At 38.6% G+C, this 23,607-nt stretch overlaps 1 protein-coding gene across 1 annotated transcript in view; it reads left to right on the top strand.

Moving 5' to 3' along the window:
• Window positions 1–23,607, top strand: part of smad6b (SMAD family member 6b) — an 86,612-nt gene that overhangs the window by 17,920 nt on the left and 45,085 nt on the right. The window contains exons 2-3 of the mRNA XM_062061101.1: window positions 9,189–9,245; window positions 9,665–9,742. Of these exons, the coding sequence (XP_061917085.1) occupies window positions 9,189–9,245; window positions 9,665–9,742 (135 nt within the window). The remainder of the gene's footprint in view (window positions 1–9,188; window positions 9,246–9,664; window positions 9,743–23,607) is intronic.

The following is a 23,607-nucleotide window of genomic DNA, read 5'->3' as shown; positions in this document are numbered from 1 at the left end:
ATCATGTTTTTGTTATGTTCTGTTAGTTTTGGACTCCCTTAGTTCCTGTTTTTGTGCACCCTTGTTTGTTACGATGGTTACTTATTGTTTTCACCTGCCTCTGGTGTTCGGGACGCTCACCTGTCTCTAATCAGAGGCATTATTTAAGCCTGCCTTTGCCAGTCAGTCGGCCTGGCGTTATTGTTCGCTTCATGCCTGGTCCACGTAAGTCTTGTTTGTTCATGCCACAGCTAGTAAGTTTCCTAGTTCATGATTCCAGTGCTAAGTTGTGGTTCTTTAGCTTCTCGTGCGAACGGCACGCTTTCCTTTTGCTTGTTTCCTGTTTTTGGTTTAAGCTATGATTTATGACAATAAATAATACTCCTACCTTCACGCTTTGTCCGGAGTTGTCCATTCTGCATCCCGGGAGAACGACCCCGCAGTGAGCTGTGACCCCCCACGTGACAGTAATGGTGGTTCTTTGGTCAAAATGTTGCATAGATTATGTTTTACAGATCATCTTCAAGCCGCTTTCTGACAGTCGCTTCAGGATGCGCCGTTTTGTGGGCGGTCTTATTTACGTGGCTCACCTTCGACAGCGTCTTCTTCCCGTCATCTTTGTTGTAGCGGTGTAGCGTGCAAGGACGGGAGTGGAAGAAGTGTCAAAAGATGGAGCTAACTGTTTTAATGACATTCAGACTTTACTTCAATCAATAACAGAGCAGCATCTCCTCATCCGGAAACAACACCAAGGTCGTAAATGTGTCCCGTGAAAAACTGTCCAATCGGAACTCTCTAATAACTAAAGTTCCTTGGGTGAATAATGTAAACTCACTACACCGGTATGTTTTAGTGCTTTCATGGTGAGTTTACTGACAGATATAAGTAAGAACTTTACACTACTTTATATTAGAAATGGCAACAGCGGAGGATGAATGTCACATAACAAGAAGATCGAGAAAAAGAAGAAGCCTTTCGACTACGTCGTTGCTACGGACTACAAAGGAGGACGCGTGCAATTTTTCAGGATTCATGCAGATCCCAGATACAGATCAGCAGGTACCAGAAGGTGTTACTTTTGCATAATATTGCGAAACAAAACGGCAGATATGTCTTACCTTCTACACACACCATAATAATTCTCGTATGTTTAATGCGCCGACAATCCATCAAGCGTTGCGGCTTCATACTGTAGCTTACCAAAGTCCTACTAAAACATTTTGATAGATTTTTGAGCGCCGTGTGTAATGTTCTATATTTTCAATGGAACATATAAAATGTTGGTGTTTACTTGAGTCATATTGCCATCATATTGCAGTCTACACGTATCTGTTATGTGTGACTGCCATCTACTGGTCACATTTATCATTTCACCATATACCAAATAAAATTGCTTCGAAGTCGGTAAGCAAAACCAGAATCATTCCGTACATTAGGCGGGTTATAAGGCGCACTGTCAAGTTTTAAGAGAAAAAAAATAAATTTAAGTGCGCCTTATAGTCCGGAAAATACGGTAGTCAACGATTATCTTAATGATTAGTCGGATAATAAAGCGTACACATATTTAATGGCTCTAATTTTTCCATCAACTTCTAAATGCAACTTATGTTATTTTAAGCATCTGCTTACTAGCAACAAAGGTGACTAATTCATCCATAAATTTTTATTTTTACTGTAACTGTGCTGCTCATTCAGATGTTACAAAAAATAAAAAAAACTATTAAAATGCTGTTAATTCAAAAGAAAGGAAAGGCAAAGGCCTACAAATACAATTAACCTTGTTTATGTATTTAAAAACAGTTAAAATAGCAGCAATGAAAACAAACAACAACATAACACACAATCTAACTTGCCCAAATAAAAAGAAGCATTTTGTGATGATGTTTAAAAAGCTGCATACTGGTATATTGACTGCTGATTAACTCTTGGCAGTTTTAACACTCTAATAGACTTAATGTGGAGAATTGTATCTTTGATTAATCCTCAAAATGTTGGCTATTTAACAGATTATATGTTTAATCTTATGATACCTCAGCTTTGGTGTGTTTGTAATGTACCTTTTTTTATGGCATTGCATCATATCATGATTTTTTTCTACATTTAAAACACTTCGTGGTGGTTTAGATAATACGTATTGGACATGCGTTGGTGCAAATGTTGCTCTACAGTCATTTTTATAACCTGATTTTTGACTCTGTCTGCAAGATGGAGGCGTTCCGAGATTGCAAATGAAACCATGCCACCCCCTTTCCAAAATTATAATAACTTATCTTTCGAAAATGTACACTGTTGTCACCGCTGTTTTCTATCTAGACATGGTCGGAAATAGACTTCATATACATTATATATAGAACCTATAGATTCACCCGGCCACATCATTAAGTACACCTGCACACCCGCCCATTGATTCAGACTGCATAAAAAAAACTGTTTTTAGCAGCATTTCTCACTGATTGTTGCACATCGAATAATAAAATACAAATAATACCTTATCATACTCTTTTTTTGTGTTTTTTTTATAGTCTAAAGGGGGAAATTTTTACTTAATGTCTAAATAAGTATGACCACCTTGCTGTGACGTCAAAACGACTACAAAATTCTGCAAACAGAGGCACCCAAAACTGCGCGCAATCTCACGCCAAAATGCATGAACCTTATGAATTGACGCTTTGGTATTTTTTAACAAAATTATCCGACATTGTAACAACATTAATAACACAGAAAAGATGACATTTATCGTAGGTCCCCTTTTAAGTTCCTGTGGGTGTTTTGCCTCCGGTCTTCAGGCCAGGGTCTTCCAGGGTCAGGCCAGAACCCCAAAACTCATTTTAAAACCCATGGAGACCTGGCATTCCAGGCTATAGCTCCCAGACTCCAAAACAATTTGCACCAGTCCCTCCGTGATCTTGACTGTGTTGAAACTTTTAAGAAACATTTGAAAGCTTCTCTTTTTAGTAAAGCTTTAAGTTTATGCACCTTTTTACTATCAATTTTAATCCACTTTGTATCTTTTTTATTTAACTGATTGATTGATTGAAACTTCTGATTGCACAGTACAGTACATATTCCGTACAATTGACCACTAAATGGTAACACCCGAATACGTTTTTCAACTTGTTTAAGTCGGGGTCCACGTTAATCAATTCATGGTACAAATATATACTATCAGCATAATACAGTCATCACACAAGTTAATCATCAGAGTATATACATTGAATTACCATATTTTTCGGAGTATAAGTCGCTCCGGAGTATAAGTCGCACCTGCCGAAAATGCATAATAAAGAAGGAAAAAAACATATATAAGTCGCACTGGAGTATAAGTCGCATTTTTGGGGGAAATTTATTGATAAAACCCAACACCAAGAATAGACATTTGAAAGGCAATTTAAAATAAATAAAGAATAGTGAACAACAGGCTGAATAAGTGTACGTTATATGAGGCATAAATAACCAACTGAGAACGTGCCTGGTATGTTAACGTAACATATTATGGTAAGAGTCATTCAAATAACTATAACATATAGAACATGCTATACGTTTACCAAACAATCTGTCACTCCTAATCGCTAAATCCCATGAAATCTTATACGTCTAGTCTCTTACGTGAATCAGCTAAATAATATTATTTGATATTTTACGGTAATGTGTTAATAACTTCACACATAAGTCGCTCCTGAGTATAAGTCGCACCCCCGGCCAAACTATGAAAAAAACTGCGATTTATAGTCCGAAAAATAAGGTATTTACAATCCGGGGGGTGGGATGTGGAGGGGTTTGGGGCCGGGGGGTTAGGTTTGGTTGATATCAACACTTCAGTCATGAACAATTGCATCATCTGAGAAATGGACATTGAAACAGTGTAGGTATGACTTGGTAGAGGATATGTACAGCGAGCAGTGAACATAGTGAGCTCAGAAAGCATAAGAACAAGTATATACATTTGATTATTTACATTTGATTGTTTACAATCCGGGGAGGTGGGATGTGGTGGGGGGAGGGTGTTAGTCTAGGGTTGCAGTTGCCTGGAGGTGTTCTTTTAGTGCGGTTTTGAAGAATGATGTTGTTTTAATTGAATTGTTGTTTTACTTCACCAAGTTTTGTACAGCGCTTTGTGATTTTATCTGTGAAAAGCGCTTTATAAATAAACTTTACTTACTTACTTACTTACTTGGTAAAGTGCATTAAGAGTCAATAAGGACACAAGGCTGAAGCTTAGAGGTGACAGAGCTTTCGCTGCTGCTGCTCCCAAGCTTTGGAACGACCTACCTCTGAGTGTTAGACAAGCCTCCTCTCTTCCTGTTTTTAAATCTCTCTTAAAAACATACTTTTATTCCATGGCTTTTAACACTGAGTGATATCCATCCTGCATTGGCGCCCCATAATACACCTGCTGTGAACCTGTTTTTATGTTTTTATATTTTATTTATTTATTTTTTATCGTGTTCTGTTTTTGTTGTGTTGTGTTTGCTCGGTTCTCGTATTATCTTTTAACCTGCCCATTGTACAGCACTTTGGCTACCCCTGTGGTAAATTTTAAATGTGCTTTATAAATAAAGTTGAGTTGATTTGATTTGATTTGATAAGTGATAATCAATGGGGTCAAACCTTAAGGTTTTGGAACAGCGCCACCATGTGGTGTATTTGTCTGAAATATAAAAGCACAGGCAACAGAGCAGAGCAGAGGTTTTGTTTGACAAATCTTCATTTTGTGTGTAAAAAGATAGCTTATGTAAACATGTTTTAATATAGTTTTATATCCCGCAATGGACTAATATCCACTATGTTTCTAAGCTCTTAGAGCAATCTTCATTGGACTGACACAAAACTTGTTTCTCCCTTTTATTTGGTCAGCCATTGTACTTTTCAAGTGAGCTCAGTTTCAAGTTACGCCTTTAAAAGCCCTTTTGTCCTAAGGAGGTCCCCTTATGCTATTTAGGTGGAGGAGTGGTGATAATATAGAGTTTGCATACTACTGGCGCCAGACTGACTCGCTGTGTATCTAAGTGACTGAGTTCAGATCCTGGCAATTACTGCCGCCACTCTTAAAGGACCCGCAGCTATTAGCTTTTCTCCTTCCCCCCTCTTTTCCCCCTGCAGGCAAGGTCACAGTGTGCTCGCAAACTTTATTTTCCTTCTTGTGCAAGGAACTTTGCTTCTTTTCCTACTTTTTACATGAGATACCAACAATGTCTTTGAAGCATGCAAATGCCTAGAAGGGACACGTTTACTTTAGATACATGAGACTGTGTGTCCTACCTATTGTCCTTAGAAAACTGCTACTATTATGTAGCTTTGTGTTAGCTTCAGTTGCTTCTTAGGAGTTGAATCATGTGTACTGTGTAATGACATCCAATACAAAGGCTGGCTAAGAAATATAACAACGTGATAATGATGATTTATTGACGCTGTCAGAGATGATTGTAAGGTAGAGCGTGGAACTGTACTGTGCCATACTGAGATGTCTGTAATATTTTGGTTACCTACAACCGCAACCATAAACAGATTGTAACCTTCTGATAGTGTCCACACAAAATATTATCTTTAAAAGGTTCTTGTATTGAATCACATTAGATTGTGCTGATGTGCATACTTATTAGAGATCCACCGACATGTTTTTTTCAGGGACAAAACCGATTATTAGTGGTAGGGTTGTACGGTATACCAGTATTAGTATAGTAAAGCGATACTAATGAATCATATTTGGTTTGATTGATTGATTGAAACTTTTATTAGTAGATTGCACAGTTCAGTACATATTCCGTACAATTGACCACTAAATGGTAACACCCGAGTAAGTTTTTCAACTTGTTTAAGTCGGGGTCCACGTAATCAATTCATGGTACAAATAAATACTATAATCATAATACAGTCATCACACAAGTTAATCATCAGAGTATATACATTGAATTATTTACATTATTTACAATCCGGGGGGTGGGATGAGGAGGGTTTGGTTGATATCAGCACTTCAGTCATCAACAATTGCATCATCAGAGAAATGGACATTGAAACAGTGTAGGACTGACTTGGTAGGATATGTACAGCGAGCAGAGAACATAGTGAGTTCAGATAGCATAAGAACAAGTATATACATTAGAAATACATTTGATTATTTACATTTGGTTATTTACAATCCGGGGAGGTGGGATGTGGAAGGGGGAGGGTGTTAGTCAAAGGTTGAAGTTGCCTGGAGGTGTGCTTTTATTGCAGTTTTGAAGGAGGATAGAGATGCCCTTTCTTTTACACTTGTTGGGAGTGCATTCCATATTGATGTGGCATAGAAGGAGAATGAGTTAAGATATTTGTTAGATCGGAATCTGGGTTTAACGTGGTTAGTGGAGCTCCCTCTGGTGTTGTGGTTATGGCGGTCATTTACGTTAAGGAAGTAGTTTGACATGTACTTCAGTATCAGGGAGGTGTAGCGGATTTTATAGACTAGGCTCAGTGCAAGTTGTTTTACTCTGTCCTCCACCCTGAGCCAGCCCACTTTGGAGAAGTGGGTTGTACTATAATGCCGCCTCTAAATAGTGCCGGTCCACTAGCGCCCGGGCCCCCGTCGTCGTCACGTCGTGTCGATGCTGGCAGAGGAGCTTGTTCGGCAGCGCACAATCACGGAGTACTTACAAGCAGACACAGTGTGTAGACAGAAAAGGGAGAACGGACGCATTTTGGTCTAAAAACTAACGACACAGGTGAAGTTATAGCACTGAAACACCCACAGGAATTGATTGATTGATTGACACTTTTATAAGTAAACAATAATAAATGACAACATCTGTCAATATTTTGACGGATTCAACATCCTTGTTTACATTCCAGAGATCTAGCTTAGCGAGTAGCATGGCCTCTTGTATCCTCTTACGGTATGTAGTGTAGCATGTTTAGCTATTCCTTGTCCTTCAGTGATATCAATATCAATACTGTAAAGGGCTGAATCTACTAAAGGTTTGCGTTTACAAAAACACGTGCAAACTTGATAGCACGCCCACATCTGGTGTATTATGCTTGAACACAAAGGATTGCGTGGCTTTAGTGAGCAAAATAGAGAGGGCGATCAATTTAGCGTATCTGTCTTCATGATTATGCCCAATATTTGCTGCTTATCAAAACACCCACAATACTGGGAGGAGACGATGCAATTATAATTATTCAGCACACGCAATGTGATTAATCAAGACTTAAACTGTTTTTCGGGCTTTATTTTGCGTTTTTATTTAGCACGTTTGAAAGTTACGTGCGGATACGCACAAACGGCTGTGCGAAAAGTGGGGATCGCACTCCAGGGTCATCTGGATAGAGAATCCTGAGTCCTATGTGTGTGTGTCAAAATGTTATAGCAGCTTATGGATTTGGATGCATTGTAAGTAGTGATGTCCGATAATGGCTTTTTTGTTCCGATATTGTCCAACTCTTAATTACCGATTCCGATATCAAGCGATACCGATATATACAGTCGTGGAATTAACACATTATTATGCCTAATTTTGTTGTGATGCCCCGCTGGATGCATTAAACAATGTAACAAGGTTTTCCAAAATAAATGAACTCAAGTTATGGGAAAAAATGCCAACATGGCACTGCCATATTTATTATTGAAGTCACAAAGTGCATTATTTTTTCGGTAGATATCGGAATCGGTAATTAAGAGTTGGACAATATCGGAATATCGGATATCGGCAAAAAAGCCATTATCGGACATCTCTAGTATTAAAAGCTCGATCGTCAGTCGCATTTATATAATTTATCGCACAACCCTATACTCACAAGTGTATGATATACCGTATTTTTCGGACTATAAGTCGCAGTTTTTTTCATAGTTTGGCCGGGGGTGCGACTTATACTCAGGAGCGACTTATGTGTGAAATTATTAACACATTACCGTAAAATATCAAATAATATTATTTAGCTCATTCATGTAAGAGACTAGACGTATAAGATTTCATGGGATTTAGCGATTAGGAGTGACAGATTGTTTGGTAAACGTATAGCATGTTCCATATGTTATAGTTATTTGAATGACTCTCACCATAATATGTTACGTTAACATACCAGGCACGTTCTCAGTTGGTTATTTATGCCTCATATAACGTACACTTATTTAGCCTGTTGTTCACTATTCTTTATTTATTTTAAATTGCCTTTCAAATGTCTATTCTTGGTGTTGGCTTTTATCAAATACATTTCCCCAAAAAGTGCGACTTATACTCCAGTGCGACTTATATATATGTTTTTTCCTTCTATATTATGCATTTTCGGCCGGAGCGACTTATACTCCGAAAAATACGGTAGGCATAATAATGTGTTAATTCCACGACTGTATACATCGGTATCGGTTGATATCGGAATCGGTAATTAAGAGTTGGACAATATCGGAATATCGGATATCGGCAAAAAAGCCATTATCGGACATCACTAGTATTACACGCTCTATCGTCGGTCGCATTTATATCATTTATCGCACAACCCTATACTCACAAGTAGGGATGTCCGATAATGGCTTTTTAGCTGATATCCGATATTCCGATATTGTCCAACTCTTGATTACCGATACCGATATATACAGTTGTGGAATTAACACATTATTATGCCTAATTTGGACAACCAGGTATGGTGAAGATAAAGTCCTTTTTAAACAAATTCATAAAATAAAATAAGATAAATAAATTAAAAACATTTTCTTGAATAAAAGAAAGTAAAACAATATAAAAACAGTTACATAGAAACTAGTAATTAATGAAAATTAGTAAAATTAACTGTTAAAGGTTAGTACTATTAGTGGACCAGCAGCACGCACAATCATGTGTGCTTATGGACTGCATCCCTTGCAGACTGTATTGATATATATTGATATATAATGTAGGAAGCAGAATATTAATAACAGAAAGAAACAACCCTTTTGTGTGAATGAGTGTAAATGGGGGAGGGAGTTTTTTTGGGTGAGTGCACTAATTGTAAGTGTATCTTGTGTTTTTTATGTTGATTTAATAAAAAAACACAAAAAAAACCTGATAACGATAATTAAAAAAAAGGATACCGATAATTTCCGATATTACATTTTAAAGCATTTATCGGCATCGACATCTCTACTCACAAGTGTATAATATACATTTTGTGGCCAGTATATCAAAACAAAACACCCATTGAATTTAAACTGTGCAACTTGTATAATTGTGCCCTATTTTGATATCATGTATGTAATATTACAGAGTCACCTCCGCCTCCATATTCAAGGCTCTCCCCAAATGAAGAACACAAGCCACTGGGTAAGTGACAATAACGACATTATTTACTGTACTCTTACCGACGTGTCAATTGTGACTAAGTAGTTCTTCATCTCCATGCAGACTTTTACTGGCAGCTTTGATCAACTCAAAAGTTGTAATGTGGTGAAACTGCTAAACCTCTTATGTGGCGCTCAGTGTGCGTGTTCCGTGGACTAGCCCGAGGCCACATAAGGGTTCTGGAAGCACTTGTCGGAGGGGGGGAGTCATCAGTTAAAGCCTGTTAGTGAGCCCGGTGCTGTTATCTATTATGGGATGAAACTAATAGTCTTTAGTGGATGGGGGAACTTGATATTGACACTAGCAATGATGAATGCTGCTTGGAGAACCACTGCAGCAACATTGCAGACGGGCTGATGCACCTAATGAGGAGGCTAATTTCTCTTTTTGGTTCCCTTCAGACCTGTCAGACTCCACATTGTCTTACACTGAAACGGAGGCCGCCAGCTCACCAAACATCACACCAGGGGATTTCTCAGGTGGGTGTGCTTCTCTGACTGTCATACTCTCCATATAAGGAGCTCTTTGCAGAAAGGCTTTACTTTATTTCAATTATTAGTGTCTCCCACAAATGATGTCAGAGGGGGCCAGGCTGTAGAATGGAAGTCATTAGTAAAAGGAGGAATTTGGTTTAGCAGGGAAATTGTTTGTTTTGATGTTGTTTGACCACTTAACAATATGTGGATTGTCTTATATGTCCATATAAGACATCTGCGTATGTTAATCAAATCACATTCTGTGGAAAAAAAGGATTCTAGTTGTTAAAGTATGCACCTTGACAGCTGGCTACTGTATTTTGGTGTGTCTAAATTGGACTCATAAACCTACTTGGTGTCATTTGGCCCTGTGTTTTATGCCTTCTTATGAAAAGCTATTAAGCGTGGTTCTCAGATAAAGGCTTCTTTGTGATTAGCGGTACCACAGGGCGTGCAGGCCTCACCACCCTCGGTTTTCCTTTCAGAAATATTTGAGGGGTATAAAACCCTAATAAGATTTGTGCTCATTGAGAAACAAGCACGCATACTTGTACATTAGTGTGTGTGTGTGTGTGTGTTCTTGTATCTCTACCCTTCTTGAGACATCAACAAGGAAAAATACCTTCTATATGAGGACCGGTGAACAAGTTGGGACCGAAATCATGATCCCAATACGGAAAACCATTGCATCTATAAGACAATGTCTCATTAGAACCCTTGGTGGTGAAATCTATCAACATTATGGTGGTTTTAAAAGTGCTCCCCCTCTGGTCAACATATGAAATAACAAGTGTGTGTAAGAAATTAAAATGCCAAAATTAATTTAAAAAAAAAAAAAAAAAATGTACTGTATATCAATACATACTGCAATAACTTGAAGTAAGTAATGAAGATTAAAAACCAATTACCAACAAAAAAATGTTTTAATTTAAAAATAACTAAAAGCAGTATTTTTCTCACATTGTGTCGACTTTTTTCGTATAAAATTGTGTATAATTTCTCATATTCTTTCTGTTTATGTAATATTGCAATATTTTCTCGTGATATTATTACTTTTTATGTAAAATTATTACTTTTTTATGTAAAATTATTACTTTTTTATGTAAATATTTGTAAATTTGTCATATCAAATTCGGACTTTTATCACAATATTGCAAACTTTTTTGTTGTTCTTGTAAAACAGTGACATTCTGATTATTATAATATTGCCAACATTTTTAAAGTTTTCTTATAAAATTGTGACTTTTGTCGAGTAAAATTACGACTCTTTTCAGATAATTGCCAAAATGTTAAGCTTTTCTTGTAAAATTGCGACTGTTATTGAGTAAAATTCCAACTTTTATCATAATATTGCACAAATGTTCAGTTTTTCTTGGAAAAAGTTTGACTTGCGTCGAGTAAAATTACGACTTTTATTATAATACTGACAAAATTCGAAGTTTTTCTTGTGAAATTGTGACATTTTTCTTGTGAAATTCCAACTCATTTTTCACAATTTATTTTTATTTTTATTGGCATAGCATGTATATATGATTAATTAAAGTGTCCGTCCTGAGATCGGTAGGTCGTGAGTTCAAACCCCGGCCGAGTCATACCAAAGACTATAAAAATGGGACTCATTACTTCCCCGCTTGGCACTCAGCATCAAGGGTTGGAATTGGGGGTTAAATCACCCGGGTGGGTCCACCGCTGCTGCCCACTGCTCCCCTCACCTCCCAGGGGGTGATCAAGGGTGATGGGTCAAATGCAGAGAATAATTTCACCACACCTAGTGTGTGTGACAATCTTTGGTACTTTAACTTAATGTTGTAATTACAAATCTTTATATATCTAGAAAGGGTGGGTCTAAAGAAGTAGGTATAGGGATGTAACGGTACACAAAAATTTGGGTTCAATACATACCTCGGTTTAGAGGTCACGGTTTGGTTCATTTTCTATAAAGTAAGAAAAAAAGAAAATATACATTTTTTGGTTATTTATTTACCAAATTTGTAAACAATGGCTTTATCCTTTTAACATTGGGAACACTATAATAATTCTGCCCACGTTAATCCACATTAAACTGCCTCCAGTTGTTGCTCAGATTAAATAAAATGACAAAACTTTTCTTCTACATATAAAAAGTGCAGCATTGAACAGTTTCAAGTCAACTCATCATGCTTAATTTATTACAGCATTTGGGAAGCCTGTAGTTGATTTTTATGATGTAAATGTTATATTTTTATCAACATGTGATAGCAGGGACCCTGCCATTCAAAACTAGGCTGCTGCATTACTAATGATTAATGTAACTATAGCTTTAAAAATAGTACAATAGCAATAGGAGAGACTATTAATCCCTGTACACCATGTAGTTCATGTAGGCTTAATGATGCAGTTACATTATTATATCAACCATCAGAGACATAAACTCTTCATTTAACATAATGTCCTTTTTTGCTGCTTCAACACAGCTCAATCAACACAGAAAAAGGTAAAGTGAAATAAAAGACAGACAGGGCTTTGCTGTCCGTAACACACACACACACACACGCACACACACACACACACACACACACACACACACACACACACACACACACACACACACACACACACACACACACACATACGTGCTGTGTAGAGTACTGACAGAGACAGGCAAAAGGAAGCGGAGCAGCTTGTTAAGACTTTAGATTAGCTTAATATGTTCGTGTGGAAACTCGTTCGTTAAACCTCCGAACCGAACCGAACCCCCCGTACCGAAACGGTTCAATACAAATACACGTACCGTTACCCCCTAGGTAGGCATATTTCGGAGGTCTCAAGAAGGTAAAAAATACAAGAATGTGTGTGTGTGTGTGTGTGTGTGTGTGTGTGTGTGTGTGTGCGTGCGTGTGTCGTGGAAGCGAGGATTTAAAGGAAACCACCAAAGGAAGTGAGTAGAAACAGACTCTGTGCTGTGATTTGAAGTGAAACACTCCTTTCTGGGGTCGACATGAGATCACCCTCCCCTTTTTTTTTACCAGCCTCTATGGACAGCATCATGTGGACAGGGTGTCCGAGCACGTTTTTTTAGGGGGGTTGCGATTTCCTGTTCGAGACCTAGAGGCCCTGGACAGTTGAGTAGCTGGTTACCTGGCAGTGAAGTATTCAATCAACGAGCAACCCCCCCCACCCCAGCCCAACCCCCCAAGCCTCCTACCCTGGTAGTCAGCTGTCACCACCTCCGTGTGGCCCGGCGACACTCCCTGAGTCAACAAATGAGGGGCTTGTCAGAGCGTGCACCACAATTCCAGTGAGACTGCGGTAAGGAGGGAGTTTCTAGACGCGCTTTGGTTTCCTCCCACTGTCGTTCAGGCCGCTCTTGGGCGAGAGAGCGGAACAGTGGACCAGAAGGTGGTGTTTTTTCCCGTGCGGTGCGCTAATTGTCGACGCCACTTTGGCTCCGATGGCGTGTCTCAGCTTTGAGAGTTTAGCTGATCATGTGATTTTGTTTGTGACACGTACTGTTTGTAGTCAGTGACATTTTTAATGTCTCTGAAGTGTTTTAGAACTATTAAAAAACTCAAGGCCCAGGGGCCAAATCTGGCCCGCCGCATTATTTTATGTGGCCCGCGAAAGCCTGGAATTAATATCCGTTAATAAAATGCTTAATCTTTTCTTACTACCGTATTTTTCGGAGTATAAGTCGCTCCGGAGTATAAGTCGCACCGGCTGAAAATGCATAACAAAGAAGGAAAAAACATATAAGTCGCACTGGAGTATAAGTCGCATTTTTTGTATTTGATAAAAGCCAACACCAAGAATAGACATTTGAAAGGCAATTTAAAATACCGTATTTTCCGCACCATAAGGCGCCCCGTGTTGTAAGCCGCACCTTCAATGGATGGCATATTTCAAAACTTTGTTTACCTATTAGCCGCCCCGTGTTATTAGCCGCACCTACGCTGCGCTAAAGGGAATGTCAAAAAAACAGTCAGATAGGTCAGTCAAACTTTAATAATATATTACAAACCAGCGTTCTAACAACTCTGTTCACTCCCAAAATGTAATGTACAAATGTGCAATCACAAAAATAGTAACACTCAAAATAGTGCAGAGCAATAGCAACATCAATAACTCAACGTTGCTCGAACGTTAATGTCACACAACACACAAAATAAACATTTAAAGCTCACTTTCTGAAGTTATTACTCATCCACAAATCCCTCAAATTCTTCTTCGGTGTGCTTCACTTGTTTTTTGACACCATCGATGATGTGGACGCGCATGCAGTCGTAGATCAACAGGGACGGCGCTGCGTGAAAAAAGTCACCCGGTGTCTTCGCGTAAACGTCTATCAACCACTCGCTCATCTTTTCTTCATCCATCCATCCCTTCCAGTTAGCTTTTATGACGACGCCGGCTGGAAAGTTCTCTTTTGGCAAGGTCTTTCTTTTGAATATCACCGTGGGTGGAAGTTTCTGGCCGTTAGCATGGCAAGCTAGAACCACAGTAGGACGACTTCTCATTCCCTGTGGTGCGAATATTCACCGTACGTGCTCCCGTTGTATCCACAGTGCGGTTCACATGAATATCAAAAGTCAGTGGAACCTTGTACGCGTGTCTCTTAGTAGGAGACATTTTGTTGTCTTTACAGAAACACACAAATGAAATGAAACTTAATATCTGCGCGCTTCTTCTTCTACGGGGGCGGGTGCTCACCTTGGCGGTTGCTTACAGTAGAAGAAGAAGCGCTTCCTCTTCTATGGGGGCGGTTGCTTACCGTAGAAGAAGAAGCGCTTCCTCTTCTATGGGGGCAGTTGCTTACCGCAGAAGAAGAAGCGCTTCCTCTTTTATGGGGAAAAAAGATGGCGGCTGTTTACCGTAGTTGCGAGACCTAAACTTTATGAAAATAAATATTAATATTAATCCATATATAAGGCGCACCGGGTTATTAGCCGCACTGTCTGCTTTTGAGAAAAATTGTGGTTTTTAGGTGCAGCTTATGGTGCGGAAAATACGGTAAATAAAGAATAGTGAACAACAGGCTGAATAAGTGTACGTTATATGAGGCATAAATAACCAACTGAGAACGTGCCTGGTATGTTAACGTAACATATTATGGTAAGAGTCATTCAAATAACTATAACATATAGAACATGCTATACGTTTACCAAACAATCTGTCACTCCTAATCGCTAAATCCCATGAAATCTTATACGTCTAGTCTCTTACGTGAATGGGCTAAATAATATTATTTGATATTTTACGCTAATGTGTTAATAATTTCACACATAAGTCGCTCCTGAGTATAAGTCGCACCCCCGGCCAAACTATGAAAAAAACTGCGACTTATAGTCCGAAAAATACTTTAATTTAGTGTTGTTTTGATATGTCATCTTAGTGACATCATGCACAAAAGTGCACTAATAGCTGGTTTTAAAATGTCTGAAAATCTTGCACTTTCTGTTTTGGAAATTGCCACGGCTTAATAACTGTTTAATAAATACACTTTTGATAAATTGACTTAATTGTGGTTTCCCTCTCTGCATGAAAGTTTAAAAGTAGCATATATTAATGCAGTATGAAGAAGAATGTTTTAATGTAGACACATAGAATCATCATACTGCTGGGATTATATGCATCAAGTGTTCATTCAAGGCTAAGGCAAAATATCCAGATATATACCGTGTATCGTGACATGGCTTACAAATATCAAGATATTAATAAAAGGCCATATCGCCCAGCCCTACTTTGCAATGTTCCATAAAGTTTTGTGAAAATGTTGCCACTAGGCAAGAGGTAATAACAATTCCAGACATAAAGAAGAACAACTCCTTATTTGTCGGCCAGAGGGGAAGTTCTTTCAAGCAGATTCCTCCATACATTTTAAAGGCCTACTGAAATGAAATGTTTTTATTTAAACAAGGATAGCAGATCCATTCTATGTGTCATACTTGATCATTTCGCGATATTGCCATATTTTTGCTGAAAGGATTTAGTAGAGAACATCGACGATAAAGTTCGCAACTTTTGGTCGCTGATAAAAAAAGCCTTGCCTGTACCGGAAGTAGCGTGACGTCACAGGTCGAAAGGCTCCTCACATTTGTTTACACCAGCAGCGAGAGCGATTCGGACCGAGAAAGCGACGATTACCCCATTAATTTGAGCCATGATGAAAGATTTGTGGATGAGGAACGTGAGAGTGAAGGACTAGCGTGCAGTGCAGGACGCATCTTTTTTCGCTCTGACCGTAACTTAGGTACAAGCTGGCTCATTGGATTCCACACTCTCTCCTTTTTCTATTGTGAATCACGGATTTGTATTTTAAACCACCTAGGATACTATATCCTCTTGAAAATGAGAGTCGAGAATGCGAAATGGACATTCACAGTGACTTTTATCTCCGCGACAATACATCGGCGAAGCACTTTAGCTAACGTAATAGCATCGGGCTTAACTGCAGATAGAAACAAGATAAATAAACCCCTGACTGGAAGGATAGACAGAAAATCAACAATACTATTAAACCATGGACCTATAACTACACGGTTAATGCTTTCCAGCCTGTCGAAGCTTAACAATGCTGTTGCCATTGAAGCTAACTTAGCAACGGGACCTCACAGAGCTATGCTAAAAACATTAGCTATCCACCTACGCCAGCCAGCCCTCATCTGCTCATCAACACCCGTGCTCACCTGCGTTCCAGCGATCGACGGCGCGACGAAGCACTTCACCCGATCATCCGTGCGGTCGGCGGCTAGCGTCGGATAGCGCGTCTGCTATCCAACTCAAAGTCCTCCTGGTTGTGTTGCTGCAGCCAGCCGCTAATACACCAATCCCACCTACAACTTTTTTCATTGCAGTCTTCATTGTTCATTAAACAAATTGCAAAAGATTCACCAACACAAATGTCCAGAATACTATGGAATTTTGAGATGAAAACAGAGCTTTTTGTATTGGATTCAATGGTGTACCAATACTTCCGGTTCAACAATTGACGTCACGCGCATACGTCATCATACATAGACGTTTTCAACCGGAAGTTTAGCGGGAAATTTAAAATTGCACTTTATAAGTTAACCCGGCCGTATTGGCATGTGTTGCAATGTTAAGATTTCATCATTGATATATAAACTATCAGACTGCGTGGTCGGTAGTAGTGGGTTTCAGTAGGCCTTTAAGAGAGGCTCAAGCGCTTTGTTTGGGGTCCAATGGCTTGCTCAGAGTTAGCAGCATCCCTGTAACAAATTCCCTAACTGAGCAACTATAATCATGACACATAGGAGCTGTGTTTGTACAGAGAAACTATCTGATGCAGCTACTAAAACATATTTACAAGCACGGTAGTACCAGCATGTCAGAGCAGGTGCTGCAGTGAGTAATGAAACGACACCTTCTGTTTTAAAGGACTGGAAGGAATGTTCTCTGTCAAACGCATTTCAAGTCCTCTCATCTGCGAAGCTACATGACGGTGGGCTTGGTGGAGGAATTGTCTTTCACCAAGAGAAATCCAGCTGGGGGAATCGCGTTTTCCCTGAATGAGAGCGCCATAATAAAGTCAGTACGTAGGGAGCGAGCAGCCCTCAGACAGTCATACAGGAAGCAATGAGGCCTGCTTCAAAGACCTTCATTCTGATGTGCACACGACAAGGCCCAGGCACTGAGGAAACAGGTGTGCGGGCACACTGGGAGGGCAGCGCAGCGCAGGCAAAGGCACATTCCCTTACACACACACACACACACACACACACACACACACACACACACACACACGCTAAGGCATACTATGTGTGCACAAGCTTGCGAGCTCAGTCGGCCTGTGACGTAAACAGATATCCCAGACAGCCTGGCAGAGGGTGTCTTTCTCCCACAATGTGACACAGCCATGTTTAGATAAAACACTGAGAATGGTCCAGATGGCTATGAGCGCATATTGGCTAAAGATAAACCGAGATATTAATAATGTGCACATGGTGTTTGATGGACATTGCAAATGTGACGTCAACTTGTTTTGCACTGCGAGGGCATCAAGTTCATGCTTAATATCAATATTAACAGTAGTTTACTGTGAATTGATTTACGTGGACCCCGACTTAAACAAGTTGAAAAACTTATTGGGGTGTTACCATTTAGTGGTCAATTGTACGGAATATGTACTGTACTGTGCAATCGACTAATAAAAGTTTCAATCAATCAAGAGTGATAAAAAAAAAAAAAATTCACGGCCAAATCGCTATCTTCCTATTCTAAATCGATTCATATTTTTGGAGAATAAATAAAAAAATATTATGATCATTGATACTGTTTGAGTTTGTGTTTAGTTTCAGTTTGTGTTTATTTGGAACATGCATGCATACAACATTATACATCACAATTTCCAGTTTCTCTAGTCAACATGTTCGAAAAGGAGTCGGAAGAAGAAGAGCGTATTTAATCCTACCCCTTTTCCTTTACATAGCAATTGCAAAAACTTTTGGTCCCTTCCTGTTCTCAATTTATTCACAATATACTCCATAACTAATACCATTATAAATAAATAAATAATAATGAGTAAAGTAAGTTACCGTATATTACCAAATAAACGCCCTTGGGCAAATAACCGCCCATGTCCTAATAGCCGCCCGGGATCTGACCCCATTTTGTGAATTAACCGCCTCTTCCTAATAACCGCCTATGTCCAAATAGCCGCCCACGGGCTGTTATTTGCATAATTTAGATTAAAATGCTACTGGGGTTGCGTTTGCTGCAGTATTATTGTTTTGATGGTTTTATAGAGTACTTTGTACCATAATTTAATTTTTCCTGTATGCTGCTTTATTTAAAACTTGGAGTACTGTAGCCTTTATTTTTTTTAAGGGACAGTATTATTGTTCTGTTTTGATGATGGGTTTTATACTTGAGTACTTGGTACCTTCATTTTATTTTTCCCGGTAGGCTGCTTTATTCAAAAAGTTTATTTATTTTTAGTATTGGTATTCTATTTGACAATTGTTGCACTACTGCCGTGTTGAGGCCTTGTTGATCTCTTGTCTTTTGATAGCCTACCTCATGTTGATCTCTTGTTTTTTTGTTTGTATGTTTACAATAGCTTTTACATTTAAAGTTTTTTGTACGAAAAAAAAATACTGGACAGTAACCATTGTAACCAAATAATGGCCTGGTGCAAAAATAAATAAAAGCCTTGTGCAAATAACCGCCTGCTTCTTTTAAACGCCCGTCTCCAAAATCGATTTTGTGAAATAAACGCCCGGGCTACTATTTGGTAATATACGGTATATGTCATATGGTGAGATAAGTAAGATTATCTGGAAAGTGAATGGATGGATGAAATAAATTCAGAATGTTCATCGTGGTTCTTTTTCTTGGTACTTTGTAAACATTTTGAAGAGTTTCTTGAAGTGGATTATATTAGTACATTGTTTGATTGCTTTGCTTAATCCATTCCATAATTTAATTCCACATACTGATATACTGAAGGTCTTAAGTGTTGTACGTGCGTACAAATGTTTTAAATGACGTTTTTCTCTAAGATTATATTTCTCCTCTTTTGTTGAGAATAATTGTTGTACATTCTTGGGTGGCAGATTATAGTTTGCTTTGTACATCATTTTAGCTGTTTGCAAATTCACTATGTCGTGGAATTTTAGTATTTTGATTCAATGAATAAAGGGTTTGTATGTTCTCTACATCCAACATTATGTATTATTCTAACTGATCTTTTTTGTAACACCGTTAGTGAATGAAGTGTACTTTTGTCGTTATTTCTACACAATAACTCAGATATGTAACACTAGTCAACAGTAGAGAATATGGAGGGATTTTTGGTAAAGAACATGTTTTGCTTTATTCATTATTGACATGTTTCTTGCCACTTTATGTTGTATATTTTTTATAGGAGATTTCCAGTTAATTTTATCATCAAGCATTATACCTAGAAATGTGGTTTCATTTACTGTTTCAATTTCTATTCTGTCTATTTGTATTTGACTATCCCTTCCACTGTTGCTTTTAATATTTCTTTAGTATTGTATACATGACATGAGTTTTGTACGTTTATGTCTTCTCAATTGCTTTTTAAATTGCTATCCTACATATTGTAAAGCTAAGATTTGGTTTAATTTTATTAGATTGTTAAACATTCTGTCATTTCTGTGAATAACATTTTTAAAAATAAGTGTTTAGGCCAACACAGCGTGTATAGGTCGTAAGTCAGCAGCCAAGAGAAGCTTTAGTGAACTGTATCCTGCTTTGAAAAGGTTTTATTATAATTTATACACCAAATAATATGTTATGAGAATTCGGTTGAATCGATTTTGAATGGAATCGTCACCCCAGAAATCGTAATCGAAGGGGCAAGTGCCCAAAGATTTCCACTACTAATCGACATGTTACCAAAGTAAGCATTTCTGACATCTTTCTGTGCTATTGTGTGACACAGAAGTATGCGCATTGATTATTTCTGTAGCCCCAGGCCGAACACTGGGCTTGATTATTCCACACATCACACCCCGCCTCCCACTCATGTTTACTTGTTCTTCTGTCAGTCAAGAGCTGGAGTCTGGCTCCCATACAAGTCTACCTACACACACCATGCATGGTCTCCAGTGGAGCTACAGGGCGCATCACATGCAGTGTGACTTCCAGGTCAGCAACATGATAGATGCACCATGACTTCACAATACACTTGGCAAGGGCAGCCTATACGTTAGTTGTTAGTTATGATGGCGTCTGCAGAACAACAAGAAGTGTAGTGATCCAAACTTCCTTGAGGCTTCTGATGACATTTTATAGCCTGATCTTCCCAAGGGTTATGGGGTCAGAGTATGTCAATTTTGTTGTTTCTTAGCCTAACCCAGTTGACTTTGGGTGAGAGGACAAACAACTGTTTACATTCAGATCTTTGGATACTTTAGAGTCCTGTGTAAGCTCTAAAATGCATGTTTTGAGATGTGGAAGAAGGTTTTCACAATATACCAGCATTTCAATGGTTGATACCGATACCTTCTTCAAGATTCTCAATACTTAAAGGCCCACTGAAATGATTTTTTAAAATTTAAACGGGGATAGCAGATCCATTCTATGTGTCATACTTGATCATTTCGCGATTTTGCCATATTTTTGCTGAAAGAATTTAGTAGAGAACATCGACCACAAAGTTCGCAACTTTTGGTCGCTGATAAAGAAAGGTGGCCGCCTTAACAACAAAGCGCTGCGGGAAACCCTGAATATGATATATTATATTATTATATGATATTCTATTTTTATATAATATATACAATATATAACAAATCCCAATTACCATGCACAATATTACAGTATATGTAGGGGTGTAACGGTACGTGTATTTGTATTGAACCGTTTCGGTACGGGGGCTTCGGTTTGGTTCATAGGTGTACCGAACGAGTTTCCACACGGACATATTAAGTAGCGTAACGCACGTTGTGTAAACAAAACACACAGAGGCACGACACACGGCATGCTAGCAGCGACGGCGCTACGATAGACTGACCATACGTCCTCTTTTCACCGGACATGTCCTCTTTTGCGGGGCTGTCAGGGCGGAGTTTCTTAAATGCTTCGAACGTCCGGCATTTTGAGTTAGGGTTGCGTGTATTTTCAATGTATGTTCAGGGTTAAGAAGAGGTTAAAAACAAAACAAATTGTGCGCGCAGCAGCATTGGTGAGGGAGGGGCAGAGACAGAGAGAGCAAGAGAGTTATGATAAACGCGCATGCGTCGCCAGGCTCTGCTTTTTATCCATAGATTTATCACATTTAAATTTTTATTATCTATAGCAGGGGTGTCAAAAGTGTTGCCCGGAGGCCATTTGCGGCCCACAGCTAATGTTTAAAAGGCCCACGGCACATTCTAAAAATACTATTCAAATAAACAAAAACATAACAAAAGTGAAATAAAAAAGCTTAAAGGTTAAATGTAATTTAGAAAAAGTTGCAATGTTGACTTGCTCAAAACATAATATTGAATCAAAATCAATGTTATTATGAATTATTGACCTATCCAAGGTTCCGATTGCTCCACATCAAATATTCCACTAAGAAAAATATTTTTGGTGGAAGATTTAGCAAATTTGGTAAATAAATAACCAAAAAATGTATATTTTGTTGTGTTCTTACTGTACCGAAAATGAACCGAACCGTGACCTCCAAACCGAGGTACGTACCGAACCGAAATTTTTGTGTACCGTTACACCCCTAAGTATATGTAACAGCTGCAGCAAAAAAAAAAATTGGCAGCATAAAACAGAGAGTAGATCCAGCAGAAAATATACAGTACATTATAAACAAACAGAGGTAGCTAATACAGTGTTTCCCATTAACTGCCAAGATACCTGTGGCGGCGGGGGCGTGGCTATGGGCGTGGTCACCATGACATCGTCGAGTAATTTGCATAATTTACTACAATGATATGATTTTCTCTAAAAAGGCTAAAAAAATGTATACTTACTAATTAATAATAAGAGTTTTGTTTTAAACGTCCATCCATCCATCCATCCATCCATCCATTTTACAATATAATTACAACACTTTATGTACATATTTATATACAGATTTGAACAATAAGTTATTCACTGAAATATATTTATTAATTGTGGTTCTTACAAAAAATATATCTTATAAAATATAAAACCTAAAATGTCTCTTAAAGCTCTGCCCCTCTAATTAGTGCATACTAAATAATTTAACTTTAGCCTACTACTACAACCATATTATTTACCAGCAACATAAAGTGAAACAGAGGCAGAGGTGTCCTGCCACAGTCAGTAACAAATAAACAGAAAACAGTAGTGGTCAAATACAAATAAGGCAACAAGAGAAGTATCCTACACTTCTCTTTTGTAAAGTAAATCTGAACAGCCGAAATGGGCATCTACATCAACTATATGATTTGCCTGAGAAGCTGGACAGTACAAAACAAAAACATTAATTTGTGGCGGACGTAATTCTTTCGTGGCGGGCCGCCACAAATAAATGAATGTGTGGGAAACACTGTAATATAGAAGTGGTCAGGTAATAGACAGATATAAACATTAATATTACATTTTTGGATCCAGTTACTTTTTCTCACTGTATAAATTCAGGTACATAGAAGACCTTCTCCTTGAGGTGTCTTGATATTTTTTCAACAACTTCATAATGCTCATCACTGCCTAACACAGGTCTGGAGTGCAACTTTTATTTGAAAAAAGTAGTACTTTTTAATAGCATAACAAGTAAACAAATGGCGTTCCTGTTTTCCCCGTTATCTGCTGTTTCCTGTTCGGTTTCTCCCCCGTACATGCCATGGAGCTTAGAGGGAGGACATTACCGTGTGTGGCCTTGGCAGAAGTCTCGCCCGTACTCATGTTATAATGATGCTTGGCTCCAAATGTGCAGACATGCCAACATTGTTTTAATGTAATGGATTTTTTTATTTTTTTTTTATGATCAATGACTGACGCAATCCTTTGAATGGCTCCTGCTTTAGACTGCTGGAATATCATGGCTCCATACTGCCTACATTCTTCCGTCATCACAGGTTGTGTGCCTAATCAAGCCATGGAATTTGCCAGAACAACACCGCGCACACATACATGGGGCTCCCTCACATATACAGTGTGTCTCATGACCAGAGGACGTACAAGGTGACCTTTAAGTCACTGTCCTTGTGTCATCTTCCTGAAAGTTTAGGAAAGCTGGACAGAAAGACCGGAAAGATGTTGTGTACATAGCGTGCCCTCTTCCTTGCAGTGCACGCTTACTCGAGGGCATCAGTAGTCAAAAGTTCCCGCTCAGTAATCATTCCGCATTCTTCGCAGCGTGCCAGCCTGTCTCAGAAGCAAAAGCACTTTGTCCAGCTCGCTGGTTTATTGACTGAGGGCTGCATGTTTGATAGATACGAGCC

The sequence above is a fragment of the Entelurus aequoreus genome, linkage group LG10 (genome assembly GCF_033978785.1).
Source record: "Entelurus aequoreus isolate RoL-2023_Sb linkage group LG10, RoL_Eaeq_v1.1, whole genome shotgun sequence".
NCBI lineage: Eukaryota > Metazoa > Chordata > Actinopteri > Syngnathiformes > Syngnathidae > Entelurus > Entelurus aequoreus.
The sequence above is the reverse complement of the archived record's forward strand: the minus strand, read 5'-3'. Positions and strand labels throughout refer to the sequence as shown.